This window comes from Lissotriton vulgaris, chromosome 5 (assembly GCF_964263255.1).
Source record: "Lissotriton vulgaris chromosome 5, aLisVul1.2, whole genome shotgun sequence".
Taxonomy (NCBI): domain Eukaryota; kingdom Metazoa; phylum Chordata; class Amphibia; order Caudata; family Salamandridae; genus Lissotriton; species Lissotriton vulgaris.
The window spans coordinates 1,858,772,175-1,858,791,556 of NC_141693.1; the positions used below are offsets into that span (position 1 = coordinate 1,858,772,175).

Here is a 19,382-nt window from a genome sequence, read left to right on the forward strand (position 1 = left end):
GGCTCATCCAGGCGAAGTCAGCCCAGCAGTGTGCCGCTCACGTGTCCCAAACCATTCACCTCCTTCACGACCTGGGATTCTCATTTCATTACCCAAAGTCCCACCTCCAACCCGCCCACATACGGCAGTATCTGGGTGCGGCGATAAACACTCTGGCAGCCACAGCACAGCCAAATTCAGTGAGGGTCAGCAGCATTCAATCGCTGATACAATTATTCAAACCCGAACACTCGCTTCCAGCGAGAGTGTTCATGCAGTTGATAGGCATGATGGCCTCCTGCATCTCCATAGTCCCGCACGCGAGACTACATATGCGTCCGCTTCAGGAGTGCCTAGCACGTCAGTGGACTCAGGCTCACGGGCAGTTGAAAGACCTAGTGTTGGTGAGCGGTCGGGCATACAACTCTCTGCATTGGTGGAATCCACGAAACCTTTGCAAGGGACGACCGTTCCAAGAGCCTGTGCCACAGATCATCCTGACAACGGACGCTTCTCTCCAGGGATGGGGAGCTCATGTACTCCATTACACTGTGCAGGGACTATGGACGCAGCAGCAACGGAAGATGCACATCAATGTTCTGGAACTGATGGCACTCTTCATGGCGCTAAAGGCTTTCAAAGTACATCTGATCAACAAGGTCATGTTGATCCGGACGGACAACATGACAGCCATGTACTACATTCAGAAGCAGGGAGGTACCCACTCTCCGCAGCTGTCTCATCTGGCTCAGAGCATGTGGAAGTGGGTCATTCAGAGGAACATATTCCTCATGGCAGAACACCTCCCGGGCAAGGAAAATCAGATGGCGGACCTGCTCAGCAGGTACAGCCACCAAATGCACGAGTGGGAGATACATCCATCAGTACTCCGCCTGTACTTCCAAAAGTGGGGTCATCCAGAGATAGACCTGTTCGCCACAAGGGAGAACGCAAAATGCCAAAGCTTCGCCGCCAGGTTTCCACACCCACAGTCGCAGGGCAATGCGATATGGATGAACTAGTCAGGTAGATTTGCGTACGCTTTTCCCCCAGCACCTCTGATACCGCTGGTGGCACGCAAGCTCAGGCAGCACTCTATGACTCTCATCCTGGTTGCTCCAACGTGGGCTCGCCAACCATGGTACACCACGTTTCTAGAACTGTCCGTGGTACCGCATCAAATTGTAATTGTAAAATCACTTATATAGCGCATGGCTACCCGTAGGTATCCCAGCGCTCTTGGCAACGGTGACCCTGGGCTAGTCCGATCTGCATTCCTACTGCAAGCTAATTTCTGGGGAATAGGAAGGTTTTGAGTTTCTTCCTAAACTGAAGGAAGGTCTGTTCCTGCCTCAAGTTACATGGGAGGGCATTCCATTCTCTTGCTGCTTGCAGAGAAAAGAGCCGGCCGCCCGAGCGGGCTCGCTTTATCCTGGGAATGATTGCCAGGTTGTGGTCATTTGAGCGGAGATTAAGTTGGGGCTTGTAGGGACTTATCATATTTTCCAAAATGGAAGAGCCTTCTCCATGCATGATCTTGTATGTGATGCATAGGGATTTAAATCGCACCCGGTCCTTCACAGGGAGCCAATGGAGTGATCTAGGAGCTGGCTTCGCCGACATATATCGACTAGTTCCAGTCAAAATCCTGGCGGCATAGTTCTGAGCCACTTGTAAGGTTTTAAAAGTGGATGCTGGTGCCCCAAGGAATATAGCATTCCCGTAGTCAATTTGTGATAAAACCAAGGATTGGACTACGGTCTTCTTTGCTTTTTCAGGGAGTTGGGGCAGGATTTTGCGCAGGGATTTGAGTATCCCATGACATACTGCAGAGCTCTTTCTGGCTTGTGTTTCGAAGGACAAAGCGTTGTCGAGCCAGAAGCCTAAACTTTTTATTTCTGGTTTGGGTGGTGGTATTGCACCTATACAAGTGGACCAAGCTAGACAGTCGGGGGTATCCTGCTTTCCTAAGAGCATCAGCTCTGTTTTTCCTCCGTTAAGTCTAAGCTGAGACGAATTCATCCAGTTTACTACCACCTCCAAACAATTAGCCAGATTGTTCGGGGGAGCATCTGTTTGTTGCAAGGAAAACACCAGCTGGGTGTTATCCGCGTAGCTTATTAACTGGATGCCAAACGGAGCAACTAGTTCCGCCAACGGGGCCATGTAGACATTAAACAGTGTGGGGCTAAGGGACGACACCTGTGGCACCCCACACTGTAACGCCTCACACCCATCCTTCTGACGCAGAGCCATGGCGACATTCAGCATCCAGATCCGCACCAGCTCAACCTGGCGCTCTGGCTCCTGAGGTCCTAGAGTTTGGCTACCTAAACTTGCCTCCTGACTGCATGGACATCATCTGGGAGGCGAGGAAGCCCACCACAAGAGCATGCTATGCGGCGAAGTGGAAGCGGTTTGTCATTTACTGTGCAGACCACATTAACCCGCTAGATGCATCTATTCACAACATCATTTGTTATCTTTTCCATCTGTACAAATGTAATTTGGCCTATGCTTCCATTCGCATACATCTATCTGCAATGGCTGCTTATTTCCAAAACAGGCAGCACCTCTCACTTTTCAGGGTGCCTGCCATTAAAGCCTTTCTAAAATGGCTTAAGCGGGTCATTCCTCCGCGGACTCCGCCAGCTCCGGAGTGGAACCTCAATGTGGTCCTCACCAGGCTGATGGGTCCCCCCTTTGAACCACTGCATTCCTGCGAGATTCAATTCTTGACATGGAAAGTAGCTTTCCTTATAGCGATTACATCGCTGCGACGAGTTAGTGAGCTCCAGGCACTAACTATCCAAGAGCCATTTATTCAAATTCATTCTAACAGCGTGGTGCTTCGCACTAACCCTAAATTCCTTTCTAAAGTAGTATCTCAGTTCCATATTAACCAAACTATTGAATTACCTGTGTTCTTCCAAAATCCTGAGTCATTGGCGGAGAGAATGCTCCATACCCTTGACGTCAAAAGGGCCCTGATGTATTACATTGATAGGACCAAGGATTTTAGGAAAACTAAACAACTCTATGTTGCCTTTGCGCCTCAACACAAAGGTAACCCCATTTCCAAAGCTGGTATAGCTAGGTGGATAGTAACATGTATTCAGATCTGCTATCTGAAAGCCAAACGTACCCTCACCATTCCACCACGGGCTCACTCCACCAGAAAGTTGGGGGCCTCCGTGGCTTTCCTTGGAAATATCCCTTTGGAAGACATATGTAGAGCAGCCACATGGTCTACCACACAAGCATTTACAAAGCATTATTGTGTTGATGTGCACTCCAAACAGCAGGCAGCTGTAGGGCAGGCTGTTCTAAAAACACTTTTCCAAACTGCTGCAGCTGGCACAGGCGGCCGCTGCTAATGGAGGGACTGCTATGTATTCTTTGCACAGATATGAATTCAGCAGCCCACATGCCTCGAACCGAATATGCTACTTGCCAGTATGCATCTGTTCTTGGCATGTAGGGCTGCTGACATTCATATCGCCCGCCCTCCTCCCTGGCGCCTGTAGCAGCTGCAGAGTTCACACATACTTCTAGCATGGTCATCCACTTAGTTTCACTCCATCTTGGTCACAATGGCTAAAAACAATCTGAGGATGGAGTCGATGCCCATGCGCACTGTAGTCCAGGGGAGGAGCCACCTATCTCGTGATACTTCGAAGACTCTTCCAGGACAACAATGTGCAATCATCCGGACCCAACACTAGGCGGCGATCTATGCACAGATATGTCAGCAGCCCTACATGCCAAGAACAGATGCATACTGGTAAGTAGCATATTCAAAACCACACACAGATGAAATTCACACCTACCCCCGCCAGCAGGCAGCTCTAGGGACAAGTCGTGAAAAGTCATACCATGACACCCTTAGATCCCAAGCTTGCAACCCTGTGAACATTAGGGTACAATTTTGCTGGACGGGGCGACATCTACACCTCGCAGATGACTTCTAATTGTGAATTGTATGTAACCCTTCAATGTGTGTGACACAATGGATACATGTCTGATGTATCCCCCCCCCCCCCCTCTTGGGGGCTTTAACCTGTAATACCTTAATAAAAAGATTTCAACAAAAAAAAGATAGTAAGATGCTTCAGTGGTTGGTTTAGTATGACACTAAATGTCATATTTCCCTAGGACGTTTTCCCACCTGCCACTTTTAGCCTGTGGCTCTTGTTTCAGGTTGACCCAAGATCTTCATAAGTGGTCAGGGCTCGGTAGTTTTTAGCAGACGACTGATGAAATGCTGCTAAGGATACAGAACTAAGTTGGTTTCTAACCTGGTTCCCAAGGGATTCTTAATAATAGAATCCAGTGGCAAGAAAAATAGCAAACCACTAAAACCCACCTCTCAAACTACATGATCACTTGCCTTAAAGATAAGCCGGCGTCCTGGTCTTCACTGCAATTCACTGGGCTGATTTATTATGCTTTTTTCTCCCCCTTTTAAGGTTGGAGTAGGGGAATACAATGGGCCAGTAGTCTGTATTGTATCCTTTAGGCACCTGAAAGTTCAGTTGCCTTTATTTTGAAATCTGTCACATGATGCTGATTTTGTGTTGGTGAGGCACCCAGAGTAGACCTGGGTGGCACCGGCACCTTCTGGATCATTAGCGTTTGGCTCTATTGTGAGGTCGTCTGGCGATCTTAGCGACTACTGTGAGGATTCAGAATGGTTGTGGAGTTTGGGTGACATCCTTCAGCCAGTAAAACTAAACTCCACACAGTATATGTGAAAAACACCTTTTCTGGCCTCTCTGGGGCTGTACTTTAAGGGAAGCCAGGATGAAGGCTAAGGGGCTCCACTGGCATGGGTTTGGTTGGGAATAATTCAGTCCCACACATTTTCGTCTGGAGGGCATTGGTGCTGAAGTTTCATCCACATATCCTTTTTGTTTCTTAATAGCTGGGCTGGGTTCGCTGTGGGATAATTGCTTTATGAAAGGGGAAGATTCCTTTGAGAGGATGATGTTCTCTCTGAGAATAGTGTAGAGTATGTGTGTGTAGGAAAGTAGGATCTGCTTTCATGGTTACCCCCACTTTTTGCTGGTGTTCTGTTTTCTGACTAGTCAGCAATGGAGCTGAGGCGCCTACAAGATAATTGGCCTATCAGCCCCTTCATTAAGGCTTCCTTGCATACTACAGGGATTTTTAAGCTCAGGAATACTTTTCCTGAACTTTCTGAGCAGAGCTTTCCTGCCAGCGTTAAAGCCTCATCTGCACCTGCAACTCTCCTCCTTCAGGAAAAAAAGACTGACAAACGGCTACTTGAACACTCGCTCGCTAGTTAAACACCATTTAGAAATATTTCAGTTACTTGATTCCAACAAACCAGATATACTTCTTTTATCGGTAACATGGCTGAACACTGAGTCTGTACCCGATATTCTGGCAGCAGTGCCCACAGGCTATTATATGCTTCAGGCCAATAGGCCGCCAGGGAAGCCTGGAGGTGGGGTTGCAGCTATTACACGTTACAAACTTAGGTTCACTTCTCTTGAAGTCGCTGGCATACTCTGTTGATATCCTTATTTTAGGCTTATTTTAAAATTTGAATCGCCCCAATTCCCTTTTATCTATGGTCTCTTCTATCGACCCCCTCACCACATGCCCCATTTCCCTCAATTGCTAGGTGAAATGATCTCCCAAATAATCCTTAATATGCTAGGATTATTTTCATAGGAGACTTCAATTACTGGCCCACGGATGTAAAAGAGAGCTCCAGCTCTTTAGAATTTACTTATCTCTTATCCGTACTTAACTGTACCCAGCATGTATAGGTCGCTACTCCTATTAAAGGACATATTTTGGACCAAGTTTGGACTTCAAACCCAGGCATTACACGACTTTTAATCTCCCCATGGTCAGATAATCACATTATCACATTCTCCTTGGACTGCGTTCTCCCTAAAAAATCCCCACTCACGGAGAATCACCTAGCCAGAGACTGGAATCTGGCTAATATTGGCGACTTTTGTACTCTTTTAAAAGCCTCCTCTCCTATTGAACAGGACTCCTTAGGTAGTCAGGTATCCAGTGTCCAGCATTGGCGTGAATCAGCTAGCAATATTGTTGCCCCATTTAAGAGAATAAATCTTAAACGTCCCCATGATGCTCAGTATTGGTTCTCCGATGAGTTGAAAATTAAGAAACTTGCACTTAAGCAAGCTGAGCGCAGATGGAGACAAGATTATGCCACAGGTAAAAAAGTCACCTACACTTCTCTGTTAAAAGATTATAAAAATTCCATTCTTCAGACAAAGATATCCTACTTTCTTCTGAAAATCACAAATTCCGCTTCTAAGACTAAAGACATTTTCTCTATAGTCGATGAACTTTCACAACCAGCCAGAGTGATCACTAGACCCGTCCCCTCACAAACACTCTGACTCTATAAATTCGTATTTTATGGAGAAAATTGCTACTATAAAAAGCAGCATTCCTTCCCCTGTCTTGCAAACAACCTCTCCCCCTTTGTTTAAAAAATTCTCAGATGCTGGATCAAATACCTTTGATCTCCAGAGAGGAGTCCTAGTCCTATTAAAAAAAGTTAGTTCAGGCTCCCCAACAGATTGCTGCCCCCCACATATTTTACGAGAAGCTTTCGCCACTTGTCCACATCCCCCTCTTGCACTCCTCAATAATTCTCTTAGACTAGGCATTGACCCTGATATCTTCAGACTTTCTGAAATGGTTCCCAAATCCCATCTTGAAGAAACCCATCGCCGATCCACTGATATTGAGTAAGTTCTCCCCATTTCGTTACTTCCCTACCTCCGTAAGATCTTAGAAGCCCATGTAGCTAACTGCCTCAGCTCTTTTATTGAGCATTAACAATTCCTTGACTCTCACCAAGCAGGATTTAGACCAGCACATTTTACGGAGCTGATCATCCTAGCAGCCGTGGATGAACTTAGGAAGGGGGCTGATCAAAACACCACCCAGGTGCTGGTACTCCTGGACTTGTCTGATGCTTTTGACACGGTTGATCATGATCTTCTGATCAACCCTGTCAATAATGCTGGGATCCGGGGACTGGCCCTGAGATGGATCTCCTCCTCCTTGGACAATCGCTTTCAGGCAGTTCATCTTGGCAATTTTTTGGCTGAGAAGGTTAGGTTGACATGCGGAGTCTCCCAGGGGGTCCTCTCTTTCACCCCTCCTTTTTTTAATTTGTATATGTCACCTTTGATCCGGTCTCTTCGCAACAGTAAAGTTGCCGCCTTCAACTATGCTGATGATCTTCAGTTGGTGTTTGATATTTATTCTTCGAACACTTCAGTGTCTAACTTTCAATCCACCAGGAACCTCATTTGCGACTGGATGTATGCCAGCCAACTTAAGCTCAACCCTGATAAGACTGAGCTGATTCTGACTGGAGGCACTTCCAATCCTTGGAACTCAAACTTTTGGCCTCCTAGTTTAGGTAACCCCCCCTTGCCCAGCTGAATATGTAAAAAGTCTTGGGGTTATAATAAGCAAAGATGTGTATGAAATACCAGATCGGCGCTTTTTTCATCTACGGCGAGTACGGAAAATCTGTAAATTTTTAACCACTGAAGCTTTAACTCTGGTTCTTCTTGCGCTGGTTATCTGCCGCATTGATTATGCCAACTCACTTTATGTTGGCATTCCTGCTTATCAGCTCCACCACTTATAACTGGTGCAAAACCAAGCAGCCAGGCTCGTTTTCCATCAACCCAGACATCAACATGTTCGCCCTTTGATGAAGAGCCTTCACTGTCTCCCGGTGGATAAATGTGTATTTAAATTGGGATGTACCATCTTCAAAGCCCTGGCCGGCCAAGGACCAACATTTATTTCTTCCTTGATACACCGTTCTACTCCTGTCCGTGAACTCCGTTCTTTTCATTTGAACTTGCTTATCATCCCCTTTGTCAAACGAAAGAAGCATGGCGGTCTGAGATTCTCTTTTCTGGCTCCTCAATTTTGGAACTCCCTCCCTATGGAATTCAGATCAGTAACTTCCTACACTCAGTTCAGAACTCTTCTAAAAACCCATCTGTTCTCTCAGGCATATGAGTAAGCTTTTGTTACTATTTCACTGCTGCACTCCGTTCACAGCGCCATGAAACCACTGCTACTGGTGTACCCTTGCAAGTCCCTATTATATGGTACTAAGGTGCCCAGTGCATAGGTACACCAGGGGTCTCCCATAGGTTGCAGAATGCATTATGCCACCCATGAGAGACCACTCAAAGTGTGACTACAGGCCTGCCATTGCAGCCTGTGTTAGTTGGTGCTAGCACCACTTACAACAGACATAAGTTTCCATGGACTTGCATTGAGTACACAGCTGTGTTTCCACTCTGCACACAACCTCCGTGGGGTTCCTGGCTACTTATCTCGATTGGTTCCTTATGTCTCCAGCTCTTCTGAGTCTTCTGGTCCAAGTCCAACTTCATTTGCAGTTCCCATTCCACTTCTTTAGTATATGGTTTGGTCTCCCCCTAGAGACCACTGTGTATTTGTGCTTACTTACCTGTTTACATTTAAAGTATTGTGTGTATTGTGTTGAATTCTCCGCGTAGGAGATATACCAATGTGTTGGTGTGTGTTTATAATAAAGATGACTATTTTTATAACTATTCTGTGTAGTTCTTTTTAGTTTCACCTAGACTATATTATTAGTTCTGGTAAAACAAGCTGCTTAACACCTTCTGGACTAAGCCTGAAGGCTTCTCTCCACAGCTACGACTTGGAGAGCTTTCTATGGTTTTCCAAGACCACTAAAACCACCATAATGGTTTTCTACATTAGTGCAGGTGCATCACTTAAAGTGTACCCCATATAGTAGGACCGCCTCCTACAGTGAACTACAGAGTGCTCTCACCAACCGGGAATGCTGTCTTTCTTTTAAGGTAGAAGGATGACCTTTGTGTGTGGGGTGGTGTAGCATCACTTTCCTTGTATCAAAGTTGCGGGGCACAAGATAGAATGTGCAGTTTGAGAGATTCAATGAAGTGTAAGTGACGCTGTGTATTGGTGAAGGTGTGTTATAATACATCTTTAGGTTGAACTGTGCTATTTCCTTTTAGATAAGCCCATTCTTTTTCCAACCCTTGGAACCCAAAGCAGTTTGGCACATAAAATTAAAATAAATATTAAAATAAAATTAAAATCTACAGCCCCCTGTTCCAGAATGGTAAAATAATAGTGTGCATTTGCTTTTGATTGGCTTAAGAGTGCTGCAAAGTACCATCAAAATGTAAACTTACCCCAGTATTGGAACTTTCATAGATTCCCATGCTTTGTATCATTCCCCGTCGTCGGAATGGGAGTCTCGGTAACAAATACCATAGTTGTAGGTACAAAAGACAAAGTAAAAAGGCCTAGGCCTCATTCCCTTTTGTAGCATATCACCCTCTTTGTGTAAAAGAGCCCAAACTTTGGCATCAGCCAATCAGAAGTGCCTCACCCCTTAGAACCTTCCTGAAGGAACCTCAGAGCCTCAGATTTTCTACCGCACGTTGTGCTTAGGGAGTCTCCTGTGAGCTCTGCTCAACTTCTACTTTTCTAAGGAATTATTTTGGATATTTTCTTCAGAATCTTTTAGATTCTCTTCAGGATTACTGACTGCCTTCCAGGATGAGTGAAATGGAGAAGAAAAAAGCCCTTTTCAAGCCTTGTTCCACCTGTGGCAAGAAAAGGCTTTTTGTGGAGGATAAGCACAAAGACTGCATCTATTGCCTCTATCCTGACCACCAGGCTGCTGACTGCAAGATCTGTCGCACATTTTCAACCGGGACCGTGAGGGTAGACTCTTGACATGGCTCCAGAAGCTGAAGTCCAGGAAGGATACGGTCTCTAGTGACAGTGAGGATGCAGCGTCGATGTCTTCCTCAAGAAGGTCAGTGAAGAGGGGTAGGGGTTCTCCTTCCCCTTCTGTGGAAAGACCTTCTAAGTCCTCTAAAAAGACCCCCAGTGAGTCCGAGAGCCTAGGTCCCAGCAAATCTCCTCACAGAAGTGACAAGGAGAAAGTAGGACCTGTTACGCCTTCAAAAGGTTAGAAGACTGCCTCAGCCTTCAAAAAACCTTCTTCCCAATCTTCTGAGAGGAGCTCTAAGTCCTCGACGACGAAGACGTCGACGGCAGAGGTTCCGTCAACTAAAAAATCTGCTTCGAAGTTGATATCGTCGACTGTGGCGTTGACGGGAGTTTCGTCTGTGTTGACCGAGAAGGCACCGACGACGAAGACTCTGCCGACGAAGGCGTCAATGACTAAGGCGACGACGAAGGTTAGTGTAACCGACGACGATGGTGACGACGAGGGTATCGACGACTCTGACGATGACGACGGCTGGTGTTCCCACAGTTTCCTCGTCGACGACTTCGATCCCTATCTCGTCGACGCAGGTACAGCCGTCGACGACTGAACAGTCGACGATATTATTCTCTGAGAAAAGGATTACCATTTCTGTGACGAGAATCACGCCGGAGATGACTTCTCCGAGGAGTGTGTTCCCCCCCCCCACCCCCCCCCCCCCCCCCCCCTCCCCCACCCCTAACCCCTACCACCAACTATGCTGTTTCAAGAAGGGGAGTCAGAGGATGAGGACCAGGACGCTTACAGCTATGCCAATAGTCCCTCCCAACTTCTGGTCAAGTGCCAGGAAACGGTCTCTGAGGGTGAATACGTCCAGGAGGAGAGTGGTCATCATCAAACGGCCCAGTCGCAACATCATTCGGGCCAAGATATGGTGACTGTGCCATCTTCTTTTCTCCAAGATCTGCATAACATGCTGCAGGACTACAAATCTAGGGTGAATAGGCCACTTCATGTCCCGGCGGCATCTGCTACACCTGCAGTACTTTCACTAGTGACGCCAACTTTACAGGCTCAATTTTCCCCTTCAGCCTCAGACATCCTTTCAACAAGATTCCTCCGGGCTGCAAGAGGTCCATGATGATTCCTCAGATGGGGGACCAGCAGTCGAATCATGACTCTATTCCGAATACTGAATATAATGAATACATCATTGCGGATCCCGCTTCACCAGTCCCAGATCCGGCGGATTCCCCGCTAGCGGACATCGGGGGGTTTCATCAGTTGATGGAGAGAGCAGCGGGCAGATTCAAATTGGCCATGCCTAAGGTTACTACTGATTGTTTTCTATACGATTTCAGAGAGCCTTTTAGGAAATCGACAAGAACCAACCCTATTGTGGATCATTTGTGGAAGGAGGGCCTTAAGGCCATGAAGAACCCGGCGACGGTGGTCCCAGTGCCACCGCGTCTGGACAAAAAATACAAGGCACCCGATGAGGGTCCCGCAGCCTTGACGGGTCATCCAAGACCAGATTCCGTTATCTTGCAGGCAGCGCAGAGAAAATCCCTTAACCCCTCTGCTCCCTTATAAGCTCCACCTGACAAAGAAGGGCGGAGATTGGACAATGCAGGGAAGAGGTTCTATTCAATGGCGAGTTTACTAGTACCGGCCGCTAATGCCCTGGCGATCTTGGGGAGATATGACCGCCAGCTTTGGTGCGATATCACCCCGTACATTGACCAGCTGCCTCCAGAGTCTACATCTGAAGCAAAAAAGATCCTGCAGGAGGGGGAAGCGACTTCAATGGAAATCATTGACTGTGCAATGGACATTGCAACCACAGCGTTTCGATCCCTGGCTGGGGCGGCAGTCCTCGGTCGCCAAGGATGGCTCAAAGCGACTTGGTTCCGGCCTGAGATCCAGAAAAAGGTCCTTGATCTTCCTTTTGATGGTGAGGCTTTGTTTGGGAAACTCATCGATGATACCCTTCAAGAAATAAAGGATACAGAGACTGCCAGGTCCTTAGGGACCCTTCAATACCGCAAGTCTCCTTTTAAGGGAGGCAGAAGCAGAGGTGGTACCTATAGAGGGTCCTTCCAACAACAGCGCTACTCCTCCACGGGCTCAAGTTCCCAGCAATACAGTCAGCCCTATCAACAGTGCCAGGGCCAGTCGACAAACTTCAGGCCTTACAATAAGGGAAAACAGGCTGGACGAGGACGGGACTCGTCAAAGCGCCAATAGCGGCCTCCTGGCTCTTCCTACTGGACCCTACTTCAAGAAATCATCAGTTGGAGGCAGGGTCACCAAATACCTTCTAAACTGGTCCAAAATAACATCGGACAGTTGGGTGCTCAACATCATTCGGAAAGGGCATACTTTGGAATTCACGCAAGTCCCTCCACCCAAGCCCCCGGCAGCCATTCCGTCGAAACACCAGCGTCTCCTGTGGCTCGAGGTCCAATAGATGCTCCAGAAGGGAGCGATAGAGCCGGTTCCCTCAAACCAAAGGGGACAAGGATTTTATTCCAGGTTCTTCCTGGTGAGGACAACGCTAGAAAAATGGCGCTTCATTTTAGACCTCAGGGTGCTGAACACCTATCTCATCTCCCTATCTTTCCGGATGGTCTCTCTCCAGGACATCTTGAAGCTCCTCAATCCGGGAGATTTCATGGCCCCCCTCGATCTCGAGGATGGGTATTTCCATGTTCCGATCCACCCAGCACACAGAAGGTTTCTGCGATTCACAGTAGCCAAGAGCCACTTTCAATTCAGGGTTTTACCCTTTGGACTCCCCTCAGCCCCGAGAATTTTTACAAAGGTGCTGGCGCCAGTTGCAGCTTTCCTGCGAAGAAACCACTTCCAAGTCTTCCCCTACCTGGATGACTGGTTGCTGAAAGCTCCGTCCAGGGAGGCAGCGCTAGAGGCTGTTCAAGCTTGTACGAATCTGTTCCAGAATCTAGGCCTCACTCTAAACAACGAAGTCCTCTGGTCCCGTCAAAAAAGGCTCGCTTCCTGGGGGCCCTCTTGGATTCAAACCTCTCCAGAGCCTTCCCTACTCTGGAAAGGAGGGAAAAATTACAGACCTTGGCTCGGGACTTACGGGCAAGAAGGTGTCTTTCTGTAGGCCAATACAAATCCCTACTGGGGGTGATTTCATCGTGTATTCCACTGATTCCCCATTGCAGACTCAGAATGCGTCCTCTGCAGGAGGAACTGGACAACCAGTGGCAACAGGTCCACGGTTCATTCAAGGACATGGTGACGGTCACTCCGAGGATGAAAGACGCAACCTTATGGTGGACAGATCAAAACAACTTGTCCCAAGGTCTATCCTTCATAAGCGACCCATCCCCACATGTAGTGACAACGGACGCGTCGTTGGAGGGTTGGGGAGCAGTGATGCAAGACCTACATGTCAGCGGGCATTGGTCGCCCCAGGAGAAAGGTCTCCACATCAACCTTTTAGAACTAAGGGCGATAAGACTGACTCTGCAAGCTTCTCTTCCTCGCCTAGAAGGTTCACAAGTGCTTATCAGGACGGACAACACCACGGCCGTGCACTATGTGAACAAGGAAGGAGGAACCAGATCTCGTCCTTTGTCGCAAGAAGCTCAACAGATCTGGGAATGGGCGATCCTTCAGAGAATATCACTGAAGGCAGAACACTTACCAGGGATCCTAAACTAATACGCCGACAGGCTGAGCAGGTCATCCTCAGTCAGCCACGAGTGGGAATTGAATCATACAGTTTTGGAAGAGATTTTCAGCCAGTGGGGCAGACCGGAGAGCGATCTCTTTGCCACTCAGACCAACAAGAAATGCCGGTCTTAGGCAAGCAGGCTTCACCATCAAGGTTCACTGGGGAGTGCGCGTTGGATAGCATGGTCGAGGACATTTGTCTACGCTTTTCCTCCCTTTCCTCTGATCCCACGACTTATCAGGAAGATCAAGGTGGAGCCGTGCAGGATGATCCTGATAGCCCCGGCTTGGCCGAGGCAGTTCTGGTACACGGAGCTCCATCTGTTGTCGATAGCTCCTCCCTTCCTTTGAGGATTCTGCCGGATCTTCTCACAATGTCCGACGGACCACTTTGGCACCCAGATCCACAGTCGTTACACCTGACTGCATGGCTGCTGAGCAGCGAGAGTTTATGAACCTGCCCTTATCAAGAGAGATTAAGGAGGTTCTGTCCCAGGCAAGGGCTCCTTCAAAGAACAGGACTTACCACCTTCAATGGAAAAGATTTTGTTGCTGGTGAAAGAAAGCATTGATCCTTTCAATTCCAAGCCTCATCAGATCCTACCTTATCTGCTTTCCTTGGCTAAGTCGGGACTAGCCCATTCATCAATCAAGGTCCATTTGGCTGCTTTGTCAAGGTTCAGAAGGACAGGATCCTGTCCTTCCTTGTGGTCTTCCAGGATTATCAAGCAATTTCCTAAGGGCTTGTTCAGGGTCTATCCACCGGTGAGACCGCCCCCTCCTACATGGCAATTAAATCTATTCCTTTCTCAACTCATGAAGGGTCCATTTGAACCAACCCATCGTTCTGACATGAAATATCTTTCGTGGAAATTGGCTCTCCTCCTTGCTTTCACGTCGGCTAGGCGTGTTGGAGAATTACAGGCTTTGACCATCCAAGAACCTTTCCTTCAATTCAAGAGACACACTGTGATCATGAGAACTAATCCTAGGTTCATGCCTAAGGTTCCCTCTGATTTCCACTTGAATGAACCGTCATTCTGAAGGCGTTCTTCCCTCAACCTTCTACGCCAGCAGAAAGAGCATTGCATTCGTTGGATGTGCAACGGTGCTTGAAATTCTATTTAGAAAGTACTAAAGGTTTTCGAAAATCTTCACAGCTATTTGTCGCTTTCGGAGGTCCAGGTAAGGGCCTTCCGTTATCCAAACGGGGTGTTTCATGATGGATCACAAGTGCCATTCTGCATTGTCACAAAGCTGCAGGAAAACCTCTAACTGGAAAGATCCAAGCACATTCCACAAGATCTGTTGCTTCTTCAACTGCCCTCTTCGCGCTGCTACCTGGAGCAGCGTTCACACCTTTACCAAGCATTACTGCTTGGAATCTCTAAAACAAGATGATGCGGCAGTAGGACAGGCTGTCCTGAGGAACCTCTTCCACTGATGGTGAGCTTTCCCTTCTTTCCCACCTTCCGTCTTTCACATTTTGTATCTTATGTCATGTTGCCTATTGCTATAATTTATGATGCAAAATGTGATTTTTTTTTTTGCTAACTGCTTGCTACTCTGATACAAAGCATGGGAATCTATGAAAGTTCCAATACTGGGGTAAGAAAACAAGTTACTTACCTGTAACTTTAGTTCCCCAGTATTGGTAACTTTCATAGATTCCCATGCGTCCACCCGCCTCCCCGAGGAAAGCTCAGCCTACAACAGATATGGTGTCGAAGTACACAACGGCTACGAAAATCTGAGCTCTGAGGTTCCTTCTGGAAGGTTCTAAGGGGTGAGGCACTTCTGATTGGCTGATGCCTAAGTTTGGTCTTTTTTACACAAAGAGGGTGATATGCTACAAAAGGGAATGAGGCCTAGGCCTTTTTCCTTTGTCTTTTGTACCTACAGCTATGGTATTTTTGTTACCAAGACTCCCATTCCGACGACTGGGAATGATACAAAGCATGGGAATCTATGAAAGTTACCAATACTGGGGAACTAAAGTTGCAGGTAAGTAACTTGTTTTCTTGTGCAGCTTCAGTAATCGACTGCTTGATAGACTCAACGGAGTATTGCAGGACATGGAAACTTATGCCTGAAAATAATATTAAAAATGTTGTGTACTGAATCACTCACACACTCCTATATTCTGCAGTTGCTGAATTTTGAGATGAAATTTACAGTTACATTTCCCTTTTAGTATCTACGAAACAAGTTACCCTGAGATTTCCATAAAATCCATTTTCTGGTTCTTGTTCCATCAGTTTATCTTTAATCTCCTACCTTATGTTTTTATGATTATTTGATGATTGCTTTCTTATTTTTGTGCTTTCTTATTTTTGTTTTGCTTCCAGTCGGCCCTATACCAATAAAGTTATAACCTTGTGGTATCGACCTCCAGAATTGTTGCTAGGGGAAGAGCGCTACACACCAGCAATAGATGTGTGGAGCTGTGGGTAAGCACTTTACTTATTAACCTCCCCTTTGGTATTTGAATGCAGGCTGGTGTTTAAAGTGGGTTATTAAACTAATTATAGAAAACCGAAACCTAGTACAACACAGGCTACTTTGCATTTTAACCTAAAATTGTCTTCTGTAACAGATTCTTTCTTTTTTTCTAGTTGCATTTTGGGCGAGTTGTTTACAAAGAAGCCAGTTTTTCAAGCCCATCAGGAGCTCGCACAGCTGGAGCTGATTAGGTACTGTGTTTTTATACAGGGTTCTCATCTGGCTATTCTAAATCAACTCGTATGAACACAGACTGAGCAGTGCATTCAAATGTATAGTGTACTACCTAAAATGTTCTTGGTCTCTAGCCCCCTTTCCTTCTTATGTTTTTAAGTCCCATGCCCATTACTGATCACTGAGGACCGGATTTTTTTTCCCCCCCATTTCAAAACATTTTATTGCCGTTTGAGAACATAAAAAAAGATAAGTCATGGTTTATAAAATGCGTACAACATATGTGAAGCGGAATAGAGCATTGTGACATAGGTAAGTACGGTCTAGAACAAAGCACGTTTGATTACAATCTTGCCTTCAAGCAGCAGGCAATAAAAGTGGCAGGAATGTGCTTTGGCTTAATCAAAAGCCTGAGGAAATTCTTTGATATACTCCCTTTGGAGGAGAGGAAAACTGTTGCAGTAGCGTTGGTAACGTCGCGCTTAGATTATTGCAACAGTTTGTATGCTGGTACAAATAAAGAAGTAACTTACAGGCTTCAGCTAGTGCAAAGCGCTGCTGCCAGATTGGTGCTAAAATGGCCAAAAAGATCGTCAGCCTCAGGGGCATTAAAAACTCTTCATTGGCTTCCTATTGTAAAAAGGATCCTGTTCAAGGTTTTGATTATAACATTTCGAGCAATGCACAAAACAGGACCACTATATCTACAGAAAAAATTCAAGAGATACTGCCCAACCAGAAGCCTACGATCATCAAATTCCAATACTCTGGTGGTTCCTAGGTTTCGTTTAAAAACCAGTGGAGGAAAGTCCCTGGCAGTATTGGGTGCAAAGGCTTGGAATACTCTGCCTCCTGCCCTGAGAACTCTAGATAAAGAAACAGAGTTCCGTAAAGAATTAAAAACTTGGATATTTAAACTGCAAGATAGCATGGCCAGAACTCTAGTTTGATGCTTGCCTTTGTATTTGGTCCAACTCTGAGTCACTTTGTCATCTGGTAATTTGCCGGAGGTAGCGCCTAGATGCTCCATTGGAGCGATTGCTGCGCGATATAAATAAAATTTTACATTACATTACATTGGTTGAAACCACAGTATAATAGAGGTAATTTAAAGTGGAAGAGGAGTAGGGAAGGGAACAAACTAGATAAATAGGGGGGCGGAGGGGGGGGGGGGAGTGGGAAAGGTGCGGTATTGGAGGGCCTGAGCAGCTTATAGAAGGAGGGTGATAATTTGTAAGGTTCATACTTGGGCAGTGCTGTGATTCATCTATGCTCATTTGGCAGTATGTTTGAGTTGGTGATAAGAATGTATGTTTATGATGGCTTTACTTTTTGGATGTATAGGTTGTTTATTCCTTAATTTGTGCAGGTCCTGGGGTTCAAAATTGTTGAGCGCTGAGTTGTCAGCCCTTCTTGCGAAGCGTACCCTATCCCACTAAGTATGGTGGGTTAGATTTTGCAATGATTTCCACTCACTGAGAATAGTTTGGTTTCCCATGGCTAATAAGAGTCCTAAGAGACTTATGTCCTGGAAGTTCAGATTAAAAGGAGTGTTTGGTACCAAACCGCTCCATGTAAAAATCCACACTGATGCCAGTGTGAGATTTATTCAAACTTGTGCTCAGAGGTGCCTCCTGAAAACCTACTGTCCCGGTGTGGGCACTGTAGGAAGCTGCAGGCACTGACTGGCTTTAGGCAGCCTGCCACACACAGATATGTTTCTGGACCCCAAGGTGGGGACCTCTTCTCTCTGGGACCAGAAACAATGCACATCCTGGGCAGAGAACTGTGATTGCCCCAGTATTGGAACTTTCATAGATTCCCATGCTTTGTATCATTCCCCGTCGTCTGAATGGGAGCCTCGGTAGTATCACAACCATAGAAACAGTAGAGAAACATAGGCCTAGGCATCATCTCATTTTGTATCCTATCACTCTCTTTGTGTAAAAGAGACCAAACTTTTGCCAGGACCAATCAGAGCAGCCTCACCCCATAGAACCTTCTTGAGAGAGCTCAGAGCCTCAGATTTTTCTACCGCACGTTGTGCTAGGGAGTCTCCACTGAGCTCTGCTCAGTTTTCTCATTCTAACTGTTATTTCTTCAAGTTTTTCAACTTCAGTCAGGACGTATCTGACAAGGAGAAGAAGGCCTTATTCAGGTCCTGTGCGTCTTGTAGAAAAAAGCGTCTTTTTGTGGAAGATAAGCATGAAAGCTGTATCTATTGCTTATACCCTGACCACAAGGCCACAGACTGCAAGATTTGTAGAATCTTCTCTACTAAGACACTTCGTGACAGAGAGGGACGGCTTTTGACCTGGCTTCAAAAGATGAAGACTCGGAAGGATGTTCTATCATCAGATGAGGAGCATTCGACATCTCTGGCTTCCTCTCACAGATCCAAGAAGAGGGGTAGATCTCCTCCAGGTTCTTCTTCAGCTGAGCCCCCTTCTAAGGCCCCCCATAAGATCTGACAGGCCTGGGAGGGCTAGTCCCCTTAAATCTCCTCACGGAAGTGAAAAAGAGGCAGGGACAGGGTGCTGGATTACTTACAACCTCTAAGGACAAAAAGGAGGTTTCTATCTCTTTTCCTCCGTCCAAAAAAGAAAAGACTAGTGACAAACACTCTACTGGCACTCCAGGATCTGTGCCTGAGAAAAAACAGCATCCGTCGACGACAACAACATCGGGTACGTCGACGACGATTACTTCTGTGAAACTTCCAGCTGTTTCCTTGGCTCAGTCGACTGGCTCGTCGTCGGTAGCGGTTTCAGCGTCGAGGACTTCGTCGTCATTCAAGGTTCCTGGTTCGTCGACGATAACATCTTCAACGTCGACGATGATTTCTGGTAAGCTGCTGTCGACTGCATCGGTGAGGACGAAAACTACGTCGACGACGACAGCGACTTCGATGACAATGATGGTGATGACGACGAGTTAGTCTACGAGACCGTCGACGACGGCGACCAAGACTCCGCCGACTAGGTTTTCTATGCCGTCGACGACTCCGTTGACGATATTCACACCGTCGACGATGGCTCCGTCGACGAGGCCGTTTACGGGTAAAAAACTGCAAATTCCTCTGCAGAGGATGAAAATTACAACTGAGATGACGTCTCCTCGACGAGTTTCGGAACATCTGCCGACAATGCTTCTGGATGACGATTCGGAGGAGGATGAGGAAAATGAGGGCTGTTTTGGGGATGCCTACAGTCCCTCA

The 19,382-nt window shown here is 46.7% G+C and overlaps 1 protein-coding gene across 1 annotated transcript in view; it reads left to right on the top strand.

Moving 5' to 3' along the window:
- CDK12 (cyclin dependent kinase 12) overlaps nucleotides 1–19,382 on the top strand; it is a 378,297-nt gene that overhangs the window by 146,314 nt on the left and 212,601 nt on the right. Inside the window, exons 8-9 of the mRNA XM_086924346.1 lie at nucleotides 15,838–15,939; nucleotides 16,105–16,182. Of these exons, the coding sequence (XP_086780472.1) occupies nucleotides 15,838–15,939; nucleotides 16,105–16,182 (180 nt within the window). The remainder of the gene's footprint in view (nucleotides 1–15,837; nucleotides 15,940–16,104; nucleotides 16,183–19,382) is intronic.